This window comes from Coloeus monedula, assembly GCF_965178545.1.
Source record: "Coloeus monedula genome assembly, chromosome: 2".
Lineage (NCBI taxonomy): Eukaryota > Metazoa > Chordata > Aves > Passeriformes > Corvidae > Coloeus > Coloeus monedula.
In genome coordinates, this window is record NC_138782.1 from 21,768,191 (window position 1) to 21,791,523 (window position 23,333).

Here is a 23,333-nt window from a genome sequence, read left to right on the forward strand (position 1 = left end):
CCTTCGAGAGGGGTGAAGGACGCTGGAGCAGCCACGCCAGCCCTCGCCCCTGGTCAACAGACTGACGTGGCTACAAACCATAGCAAACATTTTATTTACAGAAGTTATATATATATATATATTTATATTTATATATTTTGTCAGTGCAGTATTTCTTGGCCGGATTATTCGAAGCAACACGTTGCAACCAATGAGGACGTTGGCAAAATACTTCACATTGTAAATTGGGGGGGGGGAGGGCGGGGAAAGGTGGGGATTTCGGAGAGCGTTCTCGCAGTCCCTCGCTCGGATTTTCCTTGGAGAGAACGAGGGGCAGGAAACGGAGAATCAAAATAAAATTTAAAAAAACAAACCAAACAAACAAAAGAGCGAACGCCCGGTCTCCTGCGAGCAGCGCTGAGGGAAAGGCGGCCGCCTCGCGCTCCGCCGCCCCAGGACCGGGGCTCCCCTCTCCGCCCGAGTCCTCGGCCCCTCTCCCTGGCCGGGCCGGGCGCTGGCCACAGGCGGGAGCGGGCCGGAGCCAGGGCCGGTGCTGGGCCGGCCTTGCCGCGCTCCCGAGACGGGGAAGGGAGATAAATTAGCGCACAGGTCCCGGGCCGCCCCGACTATAGGCCGCTCCGCGGCTCGGGGCTGGCGGCGGCGGGCGGCGGCGGGGAGGGGAGGCCGGCGCTGTCGCAGGACTTGCCCAGCCCGGCGGCGGGCAGGCTCCGCTCGGCGCCCTCAGTCCGTTCCGTGTCGCTGGGGGCCATGTCGAGGGACTCGGCGTCGCTGCTGTCGCTGTCGCCGTCGGAGCGGCTGGGGCTGCGCTCGGGCTCCCCGGGGGCGGCGGGCGGTGCGCCGGCTCGCTGGGCTGCCGGCTCCGGCTCCGGCGGCGGCTCCTTGTCCTTCTGGGCCTGAGCTTCCTTGGAGTGCCGCCACTTCATCCGCCGGTTCTGGAACCACACCTTCACCTGCGGCCGCACCGCCCTTAGACGGGCGGCACGGCCCCACCGCGCCCCGCACCGCGCCCGGCTCCGACCCCTTCCACCGGCACCGGCAAAGCGGGGAGAGAAGGAGGAGCCGTCCTCCCCTCCCGCTGCCCAGATCCTTACGAGACTAAATGGCTTTTCTTTGTTTTTTCCTCCTCCTAGTTTGTGTATTTAAATACCTCACACACTCCACCCCGTATGTGCTTGTTTGTTTGTTTGTTTGGATGGGGTTTTTCCTCTCTCCTTCTGCTTCTTCTTCCAGGAAACCAAATCTTGCTCAAGAAACCACAGCGTTAAACAATTCTGTGCGCTGCGGGCCCTCAATAGTGGAATCATTACAGAGTGGCGTTTAATGATTCCGTTTGAAGAAGTGTTTTCACTTCCTCAGAACGAGGGATTTCACAACGCGAGGAAAGATTTAGAACAAAAAAAAATTTAAAACAAAAAGGAAAAAAAAGGGGACATTAAGAATAGTGTGTTCACATCTACTTCCTTTGACCTAAACTGCCTCCTACAGCAAATTGCACTCCAGTAAAGCGCACACTGATGGTCTGCCCTGGCCCCGCTCGTCTCTCTGCCCGGCCTGCTCCTTGGTGGACAAAACAAAGGCAAAAACTCCGTGCCGGGCCGCGGTACGCCGCGGAAACTGGGCGCAAGAGATGCTCGGGGCGAGGTGCAGCCCCTCAGACAGCCCCACTTATAATAAAGGAAGGGAAAACACTTCGAAACCTTACTGCCCTCTGGTATCCATCTAAACTGGAAGTAAGATTTGAAACAAAACCGAAGCCATTCTTACTTGAGCATCTGTCAGCCCCAGCATCGCCGCCAGTTGCTTCCTGTCCGGTTTGGTGACATACTTCTGGATTTCGAACCGTTTTTCTAAACCTTTCCTCTGCAGGTTGGAAAAAACAGCCCTGGACCAGGAGCGTTTCCTCTTGTATGTCTGGGGCAGAGTGTCCTTGGTTAGAACTGCGTACGGACCTGGGGAGGGGAAGAGAAAAGCGGGGGAAGAGAGGGGGAGACGGCGTTATTAATATTGCAGCCTGAAAGGGAGCCTTCAATCGATCAGAATAAGAGTTGGACTGCGGTGTGCAGGGAGGGCCGGGGCCAGCGTGGCCCTGCCTGCCCGATGGGTACGTGTCCTGTCAGCTTGCGCTGCCTCGGGCGCGGGTGGAGCTGCCTGGAACCCGAATTTCTTCCTCTCCCCCCTCCCCGCTCCTTCTCTCTCTGCCCAGGTTATTACTCCTGTACTCGATGGGATGGTTCTCTAGGTCAGGCCCTAGCCGACTCTTCCTCCCCCCCACGCAGCCCGGCTTTCGCCCAAAATCTGAACCTCACTACAAAACACACACCCTGGCCTTTCAAAAGTGCCTGGCGAGTCCCTCCAGGAGGAAGGGGGCTGCTCCAGGACGAAGGGCCCTGCGCCACGGGAGGGTCGAGGAGGGACAAGATGTACCTGGAAAAGTGTCTTGAAACTGGTGCTGCACTGAGCTCCTTGGGTTTGTGTTTAAGGGACCCAGGATAGCAGAGGCCTCGTTAATGGGGTCTAGAGACGCGAAGAACTGGCCGGCGGAAGGCTGCAAGTTGGGGAGATGAACCCCAGTTTGGCGGCTCGTAGTTAATAAGGAGGTCAGATCTGCGAGCACAGGAACAAGGAGAGCTCTGTTATACCGCGGTCGAGACCGACAACCCGGCATGATCCGGAGCGGGTCCCAGGCCGGAGGGGCTCGGGGGGCCACCATGCAGCCGTCTCCCGCCTCCAGGGGCTCTCCTCGGGAGAGGCGGCCGTGCCCCGGCAGTCAGACATCCTCCGACATATTTACTCCCTTGGTCAGGATGTTTACAGGCCGCGAGGGGAGATGGATTGCAGCGAAAGCCTTTAGACGGGCTGTGCCCCGGGAGGCAGAAATCACTGGGCGCTCCGGGAAGTGCGGAGTGCTCCGCTCGCTATTTTCCCGCTATCGCTATTTTCCCAGGGGCGCAAGCCCTGCGCCCCGGCTCTGCCGTGCGGAGGCCAGGGCGGGGGCAGGGGGGGCTGGCTTAGTGAGCCTATTAGAGACTCCGATTTATAACTTTTTTTTTTTTTTTTTTAAGTAATTCTTTTCTCGGCTAGATAGAAAAGTTTTCAAATCGCGGGTGTAGTCGCTAATCACAGTACAAGTAACAGAGCACCGAGAGAGTAAGCAGGGAAAGCGGACAAGCCAATTTCTCTACCTCTCAGCGTGTTGCCTTCCTTGACTTTGGGGTCAAACTCCGCCGATAAAATGCGGTCGATGCCGAATTTCAGGTCCTTGCTGGCGGGCGCCGGCGCCGAGCCGTGCGTGTGGCCGCCGGGCAGCCGGGCGGGGGCCGGGGCGCCTCCGCCGCCCGCAGCCGCCGCCGCCGCCGCCGCGGGGGACCGGTGCTGCGGGGGGCGGTGGTGGTGGGAGTGGTAGGCGGCGGAGAGCGGCGAGAGGCGCGGCGGGAAGGCGGCGGCGGGGGCGTCGGGGGCCACGACGGGCGTGGGCCGGAGAGGCGAGGCCGTGGCGTGGAAGGGACCGCCGTGGTGCACGGCTCCCAGCGCGGCCGGCATCCCGGTGCCGGGTCCTCCGGGCAGGCTGTCGGCAGCTCCTCCCGCCGCCTCGCTGCCGGCGTGGAGGATGTCGGCGATGCAGAAGGACGGCTTCTTCGCCGCCGCGGCGTCCAGCGGGAAGCAGCCGCCGGCCGCCGGCCCCGATGCAGAGCAATACGCCGCTGACCACAGGCTGAAGTTGGAGGCGTAGAAAGGAGCCAGCCCGGCCGTGTACATCCTGCCCGAGGAGGGGACGCGCCGCTGCGCAGCTCAGCTCCCGGGTGCGCGCCGCGGAGCTGCCCGCAGCCCCGGGCGCATGGGGAGGGATGGCTGGGCGAGAGGCTGCTGGTGGAGCACTTCCCGGAGGGGCGAGGAGGGAGAGCCAACCACCAAAAAAATGAAGAAAAAAAAAAGAAAAAAAATAACCCCGAAAATTAAAAAGTCCCCAGAACCCACGGCCAGACGAAGAAAGCGAGCGGGCGAGGAGCGGAGAGGCGCAAACAAAACAAACCCAAACCAAACCCCCTTTCCTCGCACTGGGGGAAGAAAAAAATATCCACCCCTCCCCAAAACTTTCTCTGGCAGCGAGCAGCCCTCGCTCCCTCCCCACGCCCAATCCGCGATCCGCGGGGCTGGGCAGCACCGCCCGCCGACACGCCCACGCAGGGCCGGGTCCCGGGTACGGCCACCGCGCCCACAGCGCCAACTGCGTGGCGCGGACCCGCGATTTGGAGCGGTTTGCCCCACAAAGTACAACCCAACACACACCTATCCCCCCCTTAAATTGCGCCCTCGACTTTGAACAAACCCTTCCCCCCCCAAAAAAAAAAAAAAAAAAACAAAAAAAAACCAACCAGCGCAAGGTCTCCGCGCTTGCTGCCGCCGCGATTTCCAAATGTTTGAAAGAAAAGCGCAGGGAAATTCTTAGCTATTGGAAGCGGGTCTGTCCTCTTGGAAACGATTCTCAAGGAAATGTGTTTCCTTCCTGGATAAATGGGCTTGGGACAGTCTGGAAGAGAAGGAGTCCATTGCTGATGCACGCAACATATATATTTATGAGAGCCCCCAGATATTCTGGGCCCAGGACACGTTGGATCCTGCATTAGCAGCGACTAATTACCTAATATTATTTTGACGACATGGTAATTTTACAGTAGATTTTTGTCAGGTTCTCCAGCCCGGTGGCTGCATCTGCCTGCACACTAATTACACCTTAAAAACTACTTTATAATTTCTCAAACCTTTGACTATAAAACTATCCCCACTTTTTCCAGTACACCAAAATCATTATGCTATATTCACTGCAATGATTTAGGGACAAACTTATTAAAACGTCTTTGGCGCTTTTTTCCCCCTCCACTCTAACATCACATTTGTCCTGACCTGACTCTGAAAATCAACTATTTCTTTATTTTTAGTTTTCGTACAAGTGAAGCAGTCGCTGCCGTTTTAAGCAGCCTGCCGGGTCGGACGATTGCAAGTTTGCTTTGATTTTGTTTCAAAAATGTCATATTATTTTTTCCAAAGCGTTTCCCAAATTCTGACGGTTTTCGGGGAACCGCCAGTAAGGCAAACTATTTTTGTTTCGCCAGGTATGAAGATGTAGCTTCTGTGTGAATATTAAAACCACCTGCGAGCGAGAGTGAACGCGTTCCTCAGCCATAACCGTATGCTATAACGGGTAAAGGTGAGGCTGGTTCCCCGGGAAAAGCCAGGCACCTCTTTGCTTTGGTTTGACTCTTATTAACGAGGCAAAACCGAAAAATGAAGATGGGCTGGCTTGCCAAGATGTGTCCGAAACCGAAGCCGGTGAAAGAAAAGGTCGATTATGTCTGAACTTTTCCGGCTTCGACAGCGTAAAGCCCCTCTTCCTTGCATCTCTCCCCCATTCTCCCCCACGCCAGCTGACCCCAGAGCCATCTTCTTGATCTCAAACCGGATCGAACGACTCCGGTTCCACTCGTGTTCCCACCGCCGGGCAGAGCCATCCCGCCAACCCGCCCGAGGGACGGACAACGAAGTGTGCCCTGGGCTCTGCATCCCGGCCGCAAACCGCCTCGTTAAATTATTGCTGCAATTACCACTGCTACCCCGGAGCGTCGGACCAGCACGGGGCTGCTCACCAGGCAGTCAAGGGGAAAAAAAACCCAAGCAAAACCAAACGTGGTGTTTGTTTTTCTTTCTTTCTTTCTTTTTTCTTTTTTTCTTTTTTAGGAGCTGATTTCAAAACTCATCTCGCCTCGCTGCCGTGCAGGGCCCGTGGATGAGCAGCACCGGAGCGAAAGGCCCGTTTGCGGGCAGACCCGACCCGGGCACGGCCGCGGCTCCGCTGCCTCGGTGCCGCCGGTGCCTCGGTGCCGCCGGTGGCCGGGACCCCGGGCCCGAGCGCGGGGAAGCGCTGTCATCCCGCGGACACTAAAATAACCCGAAAGGAAACGCTGAACGCCTCGCACTAAAGCCCTTCACCCCCGGGCTGGGCCTCGGGAGGGCGAGGGAACTGGGGACTCCGGGCCGCGGGGGCAGGTGCTTTCCCGGGGCTCGGCCGCGCTGCGCCCGCGCGCATCCTCCGCGGCCGAAACCAGGAGCACCTGCCTCATCCCCCGGCCTCTCCCTCTTCCCGGGGACAAGGGTGTCCTTTCTCCCCAAAGGCCTCCGCAGGCCTCCCTGCCTGCCCGGGGACGTTCAGGGCTGCGCGGCCGCGCTGCCGGGGGAGGCGGCGGCCCCTCCTTCCCGCGCAAGGAGGGAGAAGGCTGCAGGAAACCCGGGGCTCGCTGCAGTCCAGGTCATCTCCTGTTTTTTGAGAGGTTCCAACTCGGACTAAATGAGCGGATGTGCCTGCGAGATTTGTCCCAAAATAGAAGCGGCTTTAGTATTTTAGGATACAGCAGAAATCCTTATTTCTTCCGGAGAAAAACTTCATAATGAGCGCGAGCACTTCCCTTTTCAATATTTGTGCAACTTTATCTCAACCAGCAAGTTGCTTTGGTGACGCAAATCCGCCCTTGTGTATTGCAACTACAAAAATAAATGCAAGGAAATCAATTCCCTTCTAGCAATGAAAACATAAATATACAGCTGCGACTTTCCCCTTTAATCTTGCTTTCCGAGGGACTCGAGAAGGAGCCGAATGAACTGTGTGGCAGAAGCGATGCTGCTTTTTTTTTTTTTTAGGAAGGGAGTCTCGAAGGATTTTTTTTTCTTCTTCTTCCCCGAGGCCGACAAAGGAGATGGAAAAAAATTATTCGAGTTCTTACGAGGGGAAAATAGAAGGAATAAGTCCGAGGCTTTGCAGGTCCCCCGTCCCTACTCGAGGGCACGGGACGGGGAGCATCCCGGAAAGGGCCGGGCGCTGCCTGCCAGCGCCCCACGGGGAAGGACGGACAGCCCTTTCGCCAAATGCCTGCTCCATCCCTCTCCCCGGCGAGCTGCGGGCAGGTCGATCCCACGGATCCCTCCGGGATGCTGGCAGCCCGAGCCCCCGGCCGCCTCTCCCGAGCCCCGAATGGTGCCTGAGCCCGACGCAGCCTGTTCACCCCTCTGGAGGCTCGGGGGTCCCCGTCAGTGTAGGCAGCGCTCGGCGGCCCAGCCGCGGGGGATGGGGAGCCGGGTTTGCCCCTCCGAGCCGGCCCAGGATGCTGCCGGAGCGGCCTCCAACCCTCCTTCTCCTCCACCCGCGGCCTGCGCCTTGCCTGTTGGATTTTAGGCTTCTGTATGTGCTCTGATTATTCCTATATTTGCGAGATATACAAAATTTTTTTTAAAGTTAAAATCCTATTATATCTCTCTGTAAGAGTACTAGTAAAAGTAAGTATTAATCCTCATGAGATGCCTTCCAGGAAGAAGGTTTGCTCGGGTGGCGTTAGTGGGGCCTCTGCACCCTTGCCCCGGGGGTCCCGCAGAGGAGCCCCCCGCCCCTCCCGCCCTGAGCAGCGCCGGGCACCCCCCAAAGCCCGTGCTCTGTCGCCACCTGCCGAGTCCCCGGGACGGGGCTTCTCCACCCTCCCAAAACCTCCCACTTCCCAAAAACCCACTCCGGGGTCCGCGCGAGCAGCGGGCGAGCACGTTTGGGGAGCCCCTCCCGCCGCAGCGGCCCCGGGCTGGGGCTGCAGGGCGGGCAGGGGCGCAAGGCAGGAGCCAGGGGGTTCCCGGCGGCCGCCGCCGCTTCTTCTCCCGCGCCGCCGCGGGATGCGGGGAACGCTGCAGCGGGGCCGCCCCCCCGACCCCGGCCGAGACCCCCGACCGGGATCCGCCGCTGGAAGCGGCCGCAGCCGCCGCCGCGGGGCTGGACGGGCTTCCCCCGGCTCAGCACAGCTCGTTATCTGAGAGGCTCAACAGCAGCGCAGGCAGGAACTGCCCAGAACCGCAAGCGAACCCAGTGACTGAGCTGGCCAACCCCTTGACGTTTCCTCTCCATTGTTTCACGCGTTATTTAGTTGAATACCTGTGTCAGTAAGTCACGACTAATGTTATGTCATCTGCTGAGCAGCCGTGGAAGGCGTCGCAAAGCAGGCGGGATCTGGGTTTCCATGCGGTAGGGCAGGGTTTCAAGCCGCCTGCGGATGTATTTTCACTGCTGTTCGTATTTGGGTCACAGTGTGCTTTTGGAGGGAAGCGCCTGATCCTCCTCACCTGCAGCTTTGCAACAAGGAGAGGTGTTGGGGTGCACACACAGGAATCCTAGATGGGAGTTGAGTCCACAGGGCATGCTAAAATTGCTCTGAAGCAAAATTCCCCTGAAACGTCTATATTATAGTAGTCTGAAAACTCTGTGGGATTTTCTGTATGTGAGCAGTCCTGAGAGTTGTCCATATGTTCCAGCAGAATAGGTCCCATCAAATGGGTCCATATGTGAGAGCAGATCAAAGCCTGAAGCTCCCAGCTCCAGGGACGGCACACCAGCCACTGAGCTGGAGACTTGTTCTCACACTTGCACGTTTGCATGCTGTGGCTTTCTTGCAACCGCTGAAACTGCTGTTTTCTGAGGAAACACATTAGAGCATGGGAAGCTGAGGGGCTTCACGGGGAGAGACTTTTCATAGTCCCCCAAATGCTGTGTAGTACCTCAAGTCCCTTCAGACAGAGAGGGGACCTGAAAACACTGATTTACCTCTGCTCTTGAGTGCTTGGCTCAGAGATCTGGGATGTGGGAGGGCACTGCATCTTGCCATTAAGCATGTAAAAGAAAGGAATGATCTTTTCTTCCTTTTTCTTCCATGCCCCCCCCCACCCCTTTTATTTTTTGTGTGTGTGAAAAGCTGCAGATTCATAACTCTTACAGAAGGGCCAGGGTAAGAAATGTGAGCTGTAGGTAAGTGCCTCTTCACAGTCACCAGGAAAGGAGGCTGCGCTCTGAGGAGTAGCAGGATCAGAATGTCCCTTCCCTGGGGTTTCCTATGCGTTAGAGCAGGCAAGTTCTGCCCAGTGTGCTGGCTTTTGTGAATCCCATTTTTACACACCTGATACTGTGCTGGGAGGTGGGCACTGTGAGCCTGCAATGCCATGATGGTTTAAGCTGCTTGAAGTTATCAGTGCCAGTCTCCCATTCTTGCTGCATCCCAGCCTGCCTGTTCCTATCCCTGGGGATGTCAAATTAACTCTGCCAGTAAGAAAAGTTTTATAGTGCCACAGTATCCCAAACTAGCTTCTTTATCGCCAGGCAGGTTGAGGGTGCTGGGGGAAACACACACTTGGGGGACAGGCTGGCAGAACTGCTGTGACCCTCTTCTAGTCTGCTCTAATCTCTCATCAGGTCACCCATTCATTTAAGTGCTGCTTCTTGTAAATGTTTTCTGCGATATAAAATGGATCCTTCTCGCATGGAGAGCCCCTGAGTTTTTTTTCCTTTCCATCAGCATCATATCATATACACCATCCAATCATCCTGATTTCATAGCTTACTCCACCTTCCTGCTGCAGTCACACCTTAATCTGCTTGCAGGGGCATTTATCACGGGCTAGTTGCGATTTTCCAGGCCTCACCAACAGAGAGGTCTGCAGAGAGCTGGTGTGCAATTAACCCTCTGGTGGCTGATCAAAGGTGACAAGATGTGCAGAAGTGCTGACCCCCTGCTCTCAAGTGCAACTGCAGATCAGGGAAGCATTTGCTTGCACCCGCTGGATTGGGTTGGCACAGTGCACAGCGACTGACAACAAGCACCACTGCGTAAAATGAAGGTGATTTGACTCTCAGTGAGAAAAGACCATCCACAGGTATTTCTTAAATCTAACAGGAGAGTATAACTACACCTGTTGTCAGCTGAGACCCAAATGGGCAGCACCTTAAATGAGGCAAACTGCTGCTGTTGAGGACAGGCTCAGGGTACCTCAGTTCAAGTTGCATGTTTAGATGCAAGTCCAGATGAAAACTGAATTTTTTAAAAATTTTATTCCCAGAGTGGATCATCATCTCTATGATTTTGCTAGAAAAATCTCCATCTATTTCCACAAAACCTGTCTGATGCCTTAGTCCCTTTGCTTCTCCAGCAGCAGTACGTTAAATTTACTGCACAGAAAAGCCATTCAATATTAAAGAAGGAAATACTAATAACTGCCTAATAAAAGTTTTAGTAAGAAACAGTTTCCTCCTTCTTGCCAACAACGGTCAAAAATGTGGGGAAGCTGGAAATAAAGATATCAGAATGCAGACGCATAAAAGGCAAAATCAACCCCATAAGGAAGTCAAGTTTCTAGAAGAAAATTACTCTGTAAAACTCATCTGGATTTGAGAATAGTTATTGTTTTTCTTCTACCCCTCCTTTCATGTTCAAAGTGGATTTAAATGCAATAGGTATGTATCAGCCCAACTTTAAAACCAGCTCTTTTATTGCTATTAGCATATATAAAACACCAGGAAAATAATGTCATCAAGGCCCTTACAAAAAGTCCCATTTTAACCTTTTTTTGCCCAAGGGAGGTGCTTCCTGGTGGATGCCAAATGGGAGTGCCAACCAGAGGAGTTTTATGGGGCCATAAACAAGCGTGCCAGACTATACAGCACGTACATAGCACCCTCCAGAGCTGCTTCCCTCACTGGAACCAAATCTGCCCTGAATGAAGTCCAGCCATTGCTTGGACAGCTCACAGATTCCCTGTGCCAGGCTCCACCAGGTCTTGGAAGACGCAGGTCGCCTCCCTGTGAGACACCCAGGAGGGTGGGCAGATGCTCTGGGAGCCAAGCAGGGTGGTGTAAGGTATCCCCTTCCCAGCTGCGGGTCTGGGATGCTGCCTACAGCAACAGCCGTTCCTCCACGCCTTCGGCAAATGGAAACAAAAACAGAGGAGGCGCAGTCAACACAGCAATGCAGCACACAGGGGAAGTAATTTCCTACTGATACCTCTAACACATCATTTTATATCTCAGTGCCTGGGATCTGGTTACCTTTATCTTAGCCAAGAGACTGCAGCGGTCATAAAAGGTATTTAGCTTTTATTTCTTCTAGAAAATTTTATCATGAGATTTTGATTATCTGTCCTGTAGCAGTAAATTCCAAAGTCTCATTATCTCTCATGTCTGCCTTCACTGTCCTGTCCTTAGTTTTTTTCCCTGATTTCCCAGCTCCTTGAGGCATCCATTCATCTCAGAATTGTGAAATGGAGAGAAAAAAGGCAAGGCTGACCAGTCTTTCCTTTCATTTGTCACAGCATCTAACCCAAATGCTTACCCTTGCCCCCCACATGTATAAACTCATTCCCAAGCCAAGACATTCTCATTTTCCCAGCTAAGCAATCCATTTCATTTTGAGGCCACACTGAATGGTAATATGAATCTAAACACGTTTCAGGTCTCAGCCTAATTTTGTAAGGAATAAAGACATTGGAGACGGTCCCATTACTGTGCTTTTTCCCAAACCCTAACGAAGCAGCACCCTCTAGTGCAAGCTGACAATAAAAACCCTAATCACAACAAATCTCCTGGGTCACATTTGATCCGGGTGCATTGCCACTGGAACTGCTGTGAGTGAGCTCAGCCACAAGGCTTTACTCTTCTCTCTGAAACTTTCTCAGATTTCCTCCCTAGGACCCCCATGGATGCTTTGGGCACCCGTTGGATGCTGAACGTTCCCCAGGGCTCTGGCAGACCCAGACAGCAGCGTTGCCTGCAGGCAGGAGGCAGGGATGGCTATTGTGCCATGCTGCTTTCGTTTCTGTGGGATACTGCTACCCACCAAAGTCTGGAAGTAGAGAAATATTCCTTGTAAGAAGTCTGCCTCCCATCTTGGATGTTTTGAGACGTGAGAGGTATCCTACCTGGTTTGAAAGGATCAGAGGCCAAGGGGAAGGTTAAAAGGGAGGGGGCTTAGCTGAGGGCTGGGCTGCAGGAAGCAGGGCTGGGTTTGAAGGGGGGACTGGGACTTTCACATGGAGAAAGGCACTGGTTTCTGGGAGAGCTGGGGACTAACTGGGTGTGAAAGCTGAGACTGAGGGCAACATGGTGTTGTATTACTTCTGGTGCACTTTGCTTTCATTACTAGCAATTCCATACGTTTCATCAGTTTTATTGTTGTTAGGAGGAAGGAGAACAAGAAAATGACACAAATTTGGCAGACCCTGAGCAGCGGGTGACCTGTGGGGTGAGCGAGGGGGAGCGGGGTCATTCCTGGATGCCATCGGCCACAATGCGGAGCCAAGTTAACCGTGTCGTGTCCTGCACAAAATCCCACTGCCCCAGCGCACATCTGGGGGCTTTACGAAAACACAGACCTCCCCTCTTACACTCTAAAAATAACACTGAGTAAATGGCTACTTGAGATTTTGTAAAAATTAAAAGAAACCATACCTGCTTAACCAGAGGTGGGAATTATGTCCAACATTTCAAGGCTACACCTTCCTTTTAATTAGGAGCTAGAAGGAAGCTACAGTGCCTAAGGTAGGGAAGGAACGTAAATCCCTCTGTGTCAAACCAAGCTGATGCTGGGGTTTGGGAGCCACTGCATGTCCGCACAAACACAGGGGTTGGCATTTTCCCTTGGTACATGCAGCTCCCTACAGAGCACATACCGAAGCCAGAGCCCCGGGGGAAGCAGGTGAGGCACCACAGCTAATGACTTGTGTGGTGGTTTCACCCACTTCCAGTGCTTCTGCTTTTTAATGTACCAGGCACACTGTGAGACCAGCTGTGGCTTCAGGGTTAAAGAGAAATGTAGGAACTGATGCTTTTTCTCAAGACATGAGAAATAATGTCCAAAGTGGCGATTTGTTTTTGGGGAGTGCTATTTTTAGGCTGACAACAAGGAGTTCCACAGGGTGAGGTTGAGCCATGTGGGGTAAGGGGGTGGAGGTGGCCTGAAGCCATCTCAGTGCTCTCCAAATGTGAGACTGCCCTGGGGAGGAAGCAGAGGTGGAGGGAGGGAGGGAAGCAGAGGTGGAGGGAGGGAGGCTGGACCCCTTCTCTCACCCAGCCTGGGTGGGGGCCTGTGGGAAACAGGACAGCAGCGCTGTGACCCTGGGCCATAGCACTGCTCCGGTTTCCTGGAGCAGCTCTTCCCCTCATCACCATTCCCTACCACCTCAGGGGGCTTCTGCACAGCGGCTGGATACAGCTCTGCTAGGCTGGGAAGGGGATGGCTTACAGCAGACACAAAAACCCGTCGGGCTGGAGGGAAGAAATGCTTCTCTACCTTCTCCGTCTCCACACTGTATTTTACTATTCTCCTCAAATGAAGCAAACATCATTATTTCCCATTAGGTGTTCCTGCTGCAAGAGTATTTCATTGAAAAATGGTTCTTTAATGCTAATGGGAATTATACTCCTAGCATGATTTATATTAATAAAGCATGTGCAGTTCCTTAGTACATTCAGACCCAGATGGGAAATGGATTCTTTTTTTCATCATTCCACACAACATCTGATGAAGTGCTCCAAGCATACAATTTAACAAGCTATTCTCCTCTGGCCTTACAGATGAAAAATAGTCCGTTGTGTCAACTCCTCAGATGCCTATTTTTACACCTTCTGTTTGTTCTTAGTTTGACGTTGTTAATCACGGTCCCACCAAAGCCCCATTGTTCAGCTCTTCAAGAAGAATGTTGTTATATTGACTGTTTGTGCGTCAGCCCAGCTCTCTCTGGAGCTGCACTTGGATGAAATTAGATAATTTCCATTAGGAGAACAGGCATTATTAGTCCCCAATGCCAAATTGAAAAGAGAGCCAAGATTACTATTTCTGGCCATGTTCACCTCAGGAAGGAACCTTCTCAGCTTTAATGGGATTTTGCTATTGTTGGTTGCCTTCTGTTTGACACTGGGCCAGCAGGGTTGAAAATTGTTTAGAAAGCTGCATGAAATATAATAGAGCCCAAGCCATTTGCTGCAGCACATTCCAGCATGATGTTTATTTTGAAAAAAAAAAAAAAAAAAGAGGAAAAAAATTATTGTCCTTGGCAGTGAAAAAAAAATCCCACTAACTCAACTTGCAGAACATATGCTTCTTGTTGCTGTTGTGTTTTCAAAAGGTGCTGCCAGGATTGGCACGTTACACAGAGAAGTGATAAATCTAATATTATTTGTAATGATCTCCAGGACTTGTAGAAGCAGATCACAGGCACAGGCGGCAACTTTATGACAAGAAAACAAGGCGAGGGATGATACCAGGTCAGGCCCAAAGGAAGAGGTGAGGTCCCAGGTTTGGCAAGAAAATGTGTGTCATGTTCTGCTGCTCCGTTTTCCCATCTGTAAAATGGGGTCAAAATCTCTCCCACATGAAGAAATTAGGGGGATACGTGCTCCCTGAATGTTGCCTTTGTGGGTGCTGGAGGTTATCTGAGCCAGGCTCAGCCCCTTCCCAGCCCCAGGGGCACAGCTCTGCCCATCCCAATGCCTGCCTATCCCTGGCAGTGGCCGGGCTCTCCTGTTGCTGCTATGGCTTGGAGGACAGATCTTTTTTCTCCCCTGTGTCACACCCCTCACCATCACCTCACATGAACACCTCCCCTGCATCTCAGGATGCTGATCGTTGACATCCAGAGTGAGAATGGGGATGGGGGGCTGAACTCTTGCTCAGCCCCAGCTTCCTCATAGGCTTCTTTCTGCTCCACATAGTACTGTTTTGTTCTCTCAGTGCTGTCTTAAAATAATTATTAATGAAAGCAGAGTTGACTTTGGAGTAAAAGTTTCCAGTTCCTTGGCATTTCCAATGTGTAATCTATCTAAAGCTATTGAAATGCAAGACATTTTTGGGATGAGATCAGAATCCAAAAACACATTTTCCTCCCGGGCCCCTTCAGAGCCAGACCCACCTTTGCCGCACTTTACCCCTTGTCTATTCAAGCCCTTAAGAAGCTGAGCAAATAGAACAAAGTTATCCATCTTTAGAAAAATAAATAGAGCAAGCAATCTTCAAAGCCTTCAGATGAGGATCCACGCAACAATGCCGGTGTTATCCCTGGGCAATAAACCAGAGCACTCCTTTGTTTATATAATGTAGTGTTTACTTCTATTTTAACCAACAAACATTGACTGATTGCATAGTCTTGGCTCGAAACCATCTGAAAAATAATTAAAAATACAATTAGGCTAAAAGAAAAAAAAACAACCCACAGCAGACGCCAGCTGACACATTTCCTCCACACAAAGCTGCCACCCGCCCGCACGGAGCTGCTCGGACTCAGCCAGAGCACAGCAGTGATTGTCCCCAGCAGAACCAACTCCTGAGTCCCCACCTTGACCCGGGCCATTGGCCACCCCCAGGGCCTGCCCCCATGGAGGCTCTCATGGAGCTGAGCTGGCAGGTGCAGCTCAGATTTGGCAGATGCTGGGCTAGGATGATCCATTTCTGTGCTTGCTCCTCACCCACACCAGCTGTCCAGTGGCACTGGCATTTCTAGGAGAGGTCTGAAGCTGACCCCAACGTGTCCCTGCACAGAGCATCCCTTGGCATCAAGCTGACATGGGACAGGTTTTGGGCAGGCTGTGGGAGGAGATGTTGCCCCTTCACCACAAGGCTTGGCAGCTGGGCTCCTGCAGGAGGTTTGTCTCCCTGCAGCTCCAAGTGCCACCACACAGGTCAGCCACCAGTTTTGCAGCCCAGTAGGGAACAAACTGGTCCCAGTGCGACCTATTGTGGAAAGCCATCCCTGTCAGCTTGCAGAGGCACCCGTCCCCCCCCCCCCCCCCCAGATCCCATTGTAATTGCCACCCCTAGCAACTACTGGCAGTGAGGTTCTTGGTACCTGGGCACATGAGTGTGAAGGTTATGGGTCCCAAATGGAAGTGTCCAGACATTGCCCAGGTCCCCATTTTCACCCCTCAATTAACTCTGTAACTGACTAAGTGAACAAAATGTCCAGAAACTGTAGGTTAGGCAGAAAATAATCTGTGTTTACAAGGCTGGGGGATCTCATCTTCACTCTGACTATCTCTTCACTTAGAGGATTTGTCTTCTCACCAACCTTTTTATTTTTTTTCTCTTCATGCTGTGAAATGTTCATTGTCTCCCGCTAAGGAAAGTTTGATAAGGATCTTGCTGAGAGTGGCTTTTAGGAAAACCCATTGCTCCAAAAAGGAACCAACCATTGTAGAAGCCAGCACTTCAAAGTTATAGCAGTATCTTGGTTTTTTGTACCAAATAAATAAATAAAATGAAGATGAACAATGTGTTTCCATTTAAGGAGGAGTGTGGGAAAATCCAGGTCTCATCAGACTGGGAAGCAGAGTGGTATATGCTGACTAAGAGACTGGAAATAGCATGGCTGTCAATTGAAGGAATTCAGGCTTGAATAATCACATCAGGCAGGCAACGTCAGATGGGAACCGTGGCCCCAAACCTGTCCATTTGAACTCCTCGGAATTCACATGAGGAAACACACATTGGCTCCAAGTTGCTGGTGCTTCCCAGGGAAGCTCAGTGCTGGGCCTTCCCTGTGCCAAGCCAGAAGGAGCGTGGATTCACCCGAACACCCACCACAATTTCAGCATGGGTCATCATGCAGATTGTATGTGCCACGTTATGTTGCAACCAAAGATGGTGCCAGCCCTTCCAAAACCCCTTTCCTTGACTTTAGACAGCTTTGAGTGGGAGCTCACTGCCTTGTTGTTCAACCTAATCATGCCCACAGCACTTTTGTTTGAACTTGGGACCAAGGCCCTGGATGACAGAGGGACTGCAGGTCACTACCTTTGCCTTCACAAAGGCATTTGCTGCTCTCCACCTGGCATTGGTTGATGTGTGCTCAGCCTCAGCTGGATGCCTCAGGTTTAAGAAAAGTGCAGGGTTTTTCCAGGCAGCTGTTTCCCCTTCTCTCATTTGCACCCCCGGGTGCTGCAACCTGTGCCATGACTCCATCCTGCACTGTCAGTGCCCCCAGCTCAGCCCAGCCATCAAGGATGGCCCAAGTGTCCTTCAGTGTTTTCTTTTATGGCTAATTACCCTTTTTAATTTTTTTATTAGCTGTTGAGGAAGGGAGAAAAGAGCAAGAGAGATCCCATCCTTTGGGGCTGTGGGACTTGGTGCTGTTTTAATAACAACAAAATATTAGAAAGGAAAAAAAATTTGCAGCATATCAGCATGTTTTTAAGGTTGGTGGGAAAAAAAAGACCTCTAGTCCCAGTGGTATCAGTGAAGAAAATGTCCATTGGATTCTAGTTCTTAAAAAAAAAATCTGAGTCATGCAGAAAGCACTGAGCTTGGGTAATGTGTGGTTACTGGAGTGCTCAGAGTGGGGGAAGGGAAACACACGCCCAGCCCAGAGCCTCATCACAGCCTCATGAAAATTAACACGTCTGTGTTCTCTAAGGAGGAGGGTGCTGCGTGCCCAGGGGAAAGAGGAAAAAGAGGGGGAGGAGGAGAACAACGGATGTTTCGCTTCCATCTCACTCCAAGGTGGCTAAATTCAGCCCTTCATTTGCTGAAAAGAAGAACTAGAAATCCCGCTCCACCTGGCAGGACAATCTTTCTCCTAGTCATCGAAGTCTGGAAAACGGGTGCCTGCCCTGCAGGAATTTTTATGAATAGTGAACGATAGTTAAAACTTTATTCCCTTTCCCACTATTTTATGGTCATTTACACGAGTCCTACAATCTGTACCCACAAGGAAACCTGCTTTCCAAAGGTGGGATCAGGCAGAGACCCTCCATAGCTGCAGGGAGAGGGTGCTAAGTACGTATACATCCACATACTCAAGCATGACCAAAGAGCAGCACAACAGAGTGCTCAGAGTACCACACACTTTGTTCAGAGGATGGAGCCAGAACCATGGGAGAGGAGAAATGAATTCAGGTATTTCACTCTTTTCTGGAAAGAGGCTTCTTTGAAGGTAGGAAAACCACAGAGAGACAGAATCACAACCCACAGCCCCGTTCCAGAGAGCCAAGGGAAAGCAGGCTGAGCCCAGTGCAGCCTGCTGGTCCTCCCAGCCTTTCCAGATGGCCTTTGGTTCTTCCTATGGTTTAGGGTCCACCACAGTGTAGCTTTTGGTTTGATGGTTACATGAAAATATGGACTGCCCTGAAGTTGTATGATTTAGGAGCTCATTCCTCAGGTTCAGGCTTACTGCTGGTGTCTTAACCCACCCCCAGCTACAAGTGAGCTTCTTTACCAAAGCCATCCAATTTTTCAGGTTTTCAGTAAAAAAAAAAAAGCCTCTGTTAAATGTTGTCGAAATAAAAACCTTTTCTTTTTTATCAACAGTTGCCAAGGACATGCATTTTCTCAACAGCTCCATGGACAGGATATGCCAGTGGGAAAGATATGGGTTTTAATAACTGTCCCTCAGCCAGGCCAGGTGGAAGGAAGATGTTTTTTTCTGTGCTTAAACAAAGGTCCTATTTCCAAAAGGAGCTGGTGATAGTGGCTGATTAGCTAGAGGCAACCCAAAGGGATCCATCATCAAGGGACTGGGTCCTCCAACTTTCTGAAACATCAGACCTTCAGGGCATGACAAAATCAACAACCCCAAAATGAACCAGACAGAATCACAATCCCCTTAAAAAAAACAACCAACCAAAACCAAATAAATGGGTGAGTTTTTGTCTGTCATCCACATGCAGGCTGAGGAAGGAGTCCCCTGAGATCCAGATCCATCTTTACAACTCCCAGAATGAACACAGTTAGAATATCATGCTGGAAGCACCTCTCTAAACACAAATCCCTTCACAAAGAGAAACACTTAATAATCCTTCTATTCATGACTGTCCCTCCAAATTTAAACATGCATTTAAAAAATAAATAGGGCAGGGGTGATGTGCGGGAACAGCTTGCTGCTTTGCTCTTTTTTTTAAATCAATAAAACAGCCTTAAAGAGGCCCCCTCGAGACAGTTCTGTTCATTTATTTTTCTTGGAAAGTTCCAGTCTCCTTAACTCCTTTTAGACACATAAGAGGTGAATGATTAAGTTGAAACTATTATCTTTGCAAAGAACATCTCTGCTGGCTGCCGGCCAAGAGGAGAGGAAAAGTGAAATGAAATAAACAGGCTGGAGCTATTGTGTCCCTGACTGGTCCCTGTGGCGAGGTGCTGGGAAGCTTGGAGAAGTTGAAAGGAGGTCCCTGGGTGGGAACTGCTAATGAGGCAGGGCACATTTTGGAAGAAAGTTTTCTGTGGCCAGAAATATGAGTATATGAATAACTTAACGTGAGACAGAGTGAGCCCTCACATTAACAGGTGCCACTTGGAGTTGCAGCCTGCTGGTGGCCACTCCTGCTAGCTGTGGCTGCCAACTTCCCTTCCTCGGCCACCCCTCTGGAACATGAAAGCAAAACCTTTGCCAGTGAAGTGTATGGAATAAATTAAGCTTTACAGTGCCCTACCTCATGAGCAGGCATAATGTCCACCACTACTTGTGCTGCAGCGCTCGGGGCTCTGGGCAGGGAGAGGGGCCCCTGCAGTGCTGGGCAGCAGCAAGGTGAGCAAGCAGGCATGCCCTCTGCCCCCAGATGTGTACCCCCTGAACCAGATGTGTACCAGAAATGTGCCTGGCTCTGCCACCAGTTTCCAGCTGACACGTGAGCTTTGGGCAGACAGTGCCAGGCGAGTTTGGGAAGAATTAAGGTCCTGTGCGTAAAGAGATGAGCAACCTCAGGGTCTGACTCCCAGATTCCAGTAGTTATCACTCTCTTTGAGAGTCCATGGCTGGCATGTAGCCTGAGGACAGCACCAAGACACTGCTGTGCTGGCATCAAGGAAGCTCAGGGACATATCCAGTTTTTGGTGCAGGAAGACACAAGCCCTTGGGCTGCAGCTGTCTGGGGAGACAACTCACAGCCCTAGGATGACTTGGACAGCAGACTGCTCAGGCAGGGAAGGGACCAGTGGTTGGCCAGACTGCTGGCCTCAACATGGACACAGAGGGAGATCAAACCTGATGGCCCACTGGGCTTATCCTCATGAAGCACCCAGACAAGTGAGCATCTAGAAAGGTTACAAACACTCTGTAACAGTTCCATTTGATACAACAGAAATTACATTATGTCCTTAAAAATGAGGCAATTTAAAAGACCTAAATAGTTAAAACCAGCTTTATTTCCTGACTTCAGGCTATGGATTTAACTTGTCTTGAAAAGAAACATGAGCTGGAAAACACTTACTGATTTGTTACTACAAAGGGATTACAAGCAACACTTCAATACCTTGCTCACAACAGAGACATCAGCAACACTGGACAGAGCAGTGGGATTCATGCAGACAATTCCACAGGATGCACATATTGAAGTTGCTCCAAAAATTCCTCTTACTTGCTAATTTTATTTGAAAAAATGGCTGGCAAGGTATCGCAAATTGCCCCTGGACTGAGCTCGACTGAACCAAGGAAAAGCTTAAAATGTCCACCATAGGCCCATATGTCTCAAGTACCCATTGACTTTTGCTTTGGAATCACCCTATTGGATTAGTTACCAAAAAAAAGGCAGAAAAGGGCCAGAAGTAACATTTACGTCACAAGTCACATCTGCTCCTGTAATTGCTTTCCTGTCGGCTGTTTTCGGTGGAGAAGGAAACCCGACTGAACTGGTACCCAACAATGGATTACAACTCCCCTCCTTGAAATCTCCAAGTTTTCTTGGGGAAAACCATGGTGCACAGCTGACCCTCAGCATGCTGCTGTGAGGACAACAGAAAAGTCAAATGCTTGGCTTTGACAGAGTGTTTACAGATCCCTTGGCAGGAAAGGAAAACGTAGAAAATCTCCCCTGTGAACTTCCTACGTGCGTACGTAGCCCCAGACAGCACAACAATGGCAAAGTCACCTGCCAGGCTGAGATGCTGGAGGAGAGGAAAACCCATGAGAAACTTACAGGACTCATTGAGGCTTAATCTTCAAGCCACATGCAATCAAAAGACAAACAGTCCGGCAGCAATAGAGGTGATAGCACATGTGTGCAGAACAATAGCACAGCAGCCAGGACAAGCTGTTAGAGTGTGGGTCACTTAGAAAAGAGCAGAAAACCTGGCAGAGTACATAGAAAGGGAATAAAACTTTAGCTTAGTGCAAGCCATTTCCAAAAAACCATGAAATGTGCACAAATGGTGTCACAGGCAAGAAAGGGTGGGTTCTCTGCAACAGTGAAATGGGGGGATGATGCAAAGACCCTTTGTACTATACACCTTAGCTTAGGTAAGCTAAGAGATAACTTCCTTTTCCTCTTCCAAACCAGAAGGAACAAGAGGGAGCATCTGTTCAGTGCTTCACCAGAGCCAGGATTTTTTTTGCTTGGATTTGAGAGCTTGATAGGTAAATCCTGAAGCATTTCAGCACTAAGGCACAGAAAATCCTTATTCCACTACTGTTGCTGCGTATTCTAGCAGTGGTATAATCCAGCAGCATGTCTGGATACCAAGTGCTCTGCAGAGATGTCCTGAGCAGGACTGAGCTCACCCTGGATTTGCTCAGCCCCTTGCCTCACTGCCACCACAGCAGTGATGTACCTCTGCACAGTGGAAAAAGGGGTTTTTTTCCTTCCCTGCAGAGTGAGCACCACACGAATTCTCTATTTTTAATTTTTTTGATAGCATTTGGTCCTGATGGTGGTGGGCACCCACACCCCTTGCTGGCTCAGCCTGTCAGGAAGGAGCTTTGGCTGCATCTCCATGTCAGCTGTTGGGAGATAGCGGCCATGACTTTCCCAGGCAGATGCAAAAATGATCTGGCACGAGCACTGGATCCAGACATTCAGTAGGACTGTTAACGCCAAATCTGTGGGGACTGATTTCTGTGCTATGCCTGTCAAGCCCAGAGCACCAGACCCATTTCATTCATCTTCATTTTCTTCCTTTTCTTAAAGAAAATCTAAAAATTATTCCAAAACTATTGTTTTAACAGACATCCAATAAATCAGGCATTGTAAGGGGAGATCACTGCTGTTCCCTGAGCCAAACACATTCCCATGTTTCCTGGCTGAGGATGGTGACCATCAGGACAAGCATTACGTTTCAGCTTTGCTTGAGCCTGAAGTCAGTGAACAGCAAGAGGGTCTCCATCTGGAGTAATTTTATAGCACTAGAACAGCTCTCCTCCAGCAGCAGCCACTGCCTGCTAATATAAAAATACTTGGGAGAAAAAGCAATACATTTTATTAGGTTGGTAGGAGGGAGAAAAAAAGCTCTATTCAAGACTTCCATTAACTTTTATGAATATCTCTAAAGAGATTTATTTTTACAACAGCATTGAAGCAGAGGAATAACACCCAAGTTTCTTGACACTCACAATTTCTCACTAGGGGCAAGTCCAGAGAGTCTGTGTCCAAGCCCTGCTCACATGAGGAGAAGCTCTGAAAGCCTGAACCTGGCTCCAAGAGGAAGTGTGGCCCTGTGGCACTTCTAGGACCTGTGCCCATATTCTGGTGCTGCTTCAGGCTCCCTGAATGAGCTTCTCTGCATCACTATTTTGTGGGGATGTCCAGGTCTGCTTCTGGAGTCTCACCAAGTACTGAAATAACCTGTCCCACCTCAGATCCCAGCTTGTGATAAAAAGAGGGCATATTTTGCCTGAAAGCTTAGTATTTCTACCCAATTAATACCACACATCCTCTCTTGACTTTGGTAATTCTCAGCATTCCTGTTGCCCATCCAAATTTCAGCCCTTTCAACACCCACCACATTGCTGGCCTTTGCTATCTCCTGAGGCAATGAGCTCCTCAGCCTGGAACTACCTCATACAAAAATACTTCCTCTGATCTGCATTTACCACCTTCTAATTTCATTGAATGCCCCTTTGTTCCAGTGTCCCAAGACATGGTCCCACCAATCTATTTTCTCTAGACTATTTATTATTTTCCTTCCCCTCTTAAAACCTAAAGTTACGTTACGGAAGGAGAAAAACAAAAACAAAAGAAAAGAAGAAAAAGACTTCCCAGGAAATTCTTCTGATAAAAATTGGTCATATTTTACAGTGTGGCCTTGCTGCTCTCTACAGCTGTTGCAAACAAAGCCAGTGTGACGTTGGGCTGTCAGGACAGAGGCACAGGTGTGGTGCACTGGCACGGGAAGGGCAGGAGCCAGGGAGCAGAGAAATGGAGGCACTGACTGAGGCTTTGCTCATGGGCACCAGCACCAGCAGCATCCTCAGGACCAGCAGCATCACAGTTGGGAATTTGCTTGGATTTGAGGCAGTGATAGGCAAACTGAGGCATTTCACCATTGCAGCTCCTGTCCAGCCACTGTTCCCAGAGAGGGAAGGTCCCTCACTGCCCAACCATGTTCTGATGCTCACAACTTCTGATGTGCTTTCATCAACACAATGGGAAATGACAAAAATAACCCTCGGATAGGTAAAGCCCCTCATCAGGGAGCACTTTCCTAATGAGACTTCCAACACCAGCTGGCAAGCAGCTGGCTGGTCAGGGTGTCTGCAAGGCTGCTGTGGCAGGTGGCTCCTGTTCTGGAGAC

The 23,333-nt window shown here is 51.0% G+C and overlaps 1 protein-coding gene across 1 annotated transcript; it reads right to left on the reverse strand.

The window, feature by feature from the left end:
* Window positions 1-203: 203 nt before the first annotated feature.
* HLX (H2.0 like homeobox) lies at window positions 204-4,038 on the reverse strand. Its single transcript, XM_082277052.1, has 4 exons — window positions 3,183-4,038; window positions 2,425-2,604; window positions 1,765-1,949; window positions 204-950 (listed from the first exon to the last, which is right to left on the reverse strand). The coding sequence occupies exons 1-4, from the start codon at window positions 3,754-3,756 to the stop codon at window positions 606-608; spliced, it is 1,284 nt and encodes a 427-aa protein (XP_082133178.1). The 5' UTR covers window positions 3,757-4,038; the 3' UTR covers window positions 204-605.
* Between the last annotated feature and the right edge of the window lie 19,295 nt (window positions 4,039-23,333).

Excerpts from the sequence above, each read along its gene's own strand:
- HLX (XM_082277052.1), bottom strand. The coding sequence starts at position 3,756 with ATGTACACGGCCGGGCTGGCTCCTTTCTACGCCTCCAACTTCAGCCTG. Across the intron at positions 2,605-3,182 it reads GGAAGGCAACACGCTGAGAG|ATCTGACCTCCTTATTAACT; the intron begins GTAGAGAAATTG and ends CTGTGCTCGCAG. Across the intron at positions 951-1,764 it reads TGGGGCTGACAGATGCTCAA|GTGAAGGTGTGGTTCCAGAA; the intron begins GTAAGAATGGCT and ends GTGCGGCCGCAG.